The sequence below is a fragment of the Buceros rhinoceros genome, unplaced genomic scaffold (assembly GCF_000710305.1).
Source record: "Buceros rhinoceros silvestris isolate BGI_N320 unplaced genomic scaffold, ASM71030v1 scaffold12047, whole genome shotgun sequence".
NCBI lineage: Eukaryota > Metazoa > Chordata > Aves > Bucerotiformes > Bucerotidae > Buceros > Buceros rhinoceros.
Window position 1 is genome coordinate 44,783 of NW_010424003.1, and position 662 is coordinate 45,444.

The following is a 662-nucleotide window of genomic DNA, read 5'->3' on the forward strand; positions in this document are numbered from 1 at the left end:
CAAAACCCTCTAACTGTTTTCAGCTGGGCTTTGCTGAAAACCTCTGTCCTCTCTACTTGGGCATAGCCAAGAGTGCTCACTTTAATGTCCTGAAATTCCAGGCGCATCGCTGACAGCCCTTTACCGAGGACGGGCTGCACACTACCAGGTTACTAAGCAGCCAAAGATGTGAGCCTGTCACCTTGAAGTTTTCCTGGACTTTCCTTGTAGTTTCCTGTAGGTGGAAGTCTGCTCAAAGTTGTGTGTAATGAATAATTAGTCCATTGAGTACTTGGAGCTTTTCTTGTAGTTTCCTGTAGGTGGAAGTCTGCTCTAAGTTGTGCGTAATGAATAATTAGTCCATTGAGTACTTGGACTCCAACTGCTGCAGACGGGCTCTCTTTCAGACTTTCAAAGTCTTTCACTTGTTCTAAAAGAAATTACTTTTCTGTCAAGCTTAACACTTTTTCCCCAACAAATGAGTCTTTCATTATCTGTGTGTCTGCTTTCAAAGGCCCTGCAAACGGAAAATTCATCCTTGAGAAAAGAACTTCAAAGTCTGCAAATTCAGCAATCAGAGCAGGTAGGACTTTTCATCTAAAACTTTTATTACACCTAAACTCAATCTAAAAGGATCTTGCTGTGGTTGCAAAAGTCAAGGGAAAAAGGTGAAAATGTCTTTG

General features: G+C 41.7%; 1 protein-coding gene across 1 annotated transcript in view; it reads left to right on the top strand.

The window, feature by feature from the left end:
* Positions 1–562, top strand: part of KTN1 (kinectin 1 (kinesin receptor)) — a gene marked incomplete at its 3' end in the record, with an annotated part of 27,416 nt that extends 26,854 nt beyond the window's left edge. The window contains exon 20 of the mRNA XM_010140621.1: positions 494–562. Coding sequence (XP_010138923.1) covers positions 494–562 — 69 coding nt within the window. The remainder of the gene's footprint in view (positions 1–493) is intronic.
* Between the last annotated feature and the right edge of the window lie 100 nt (positions 563–662).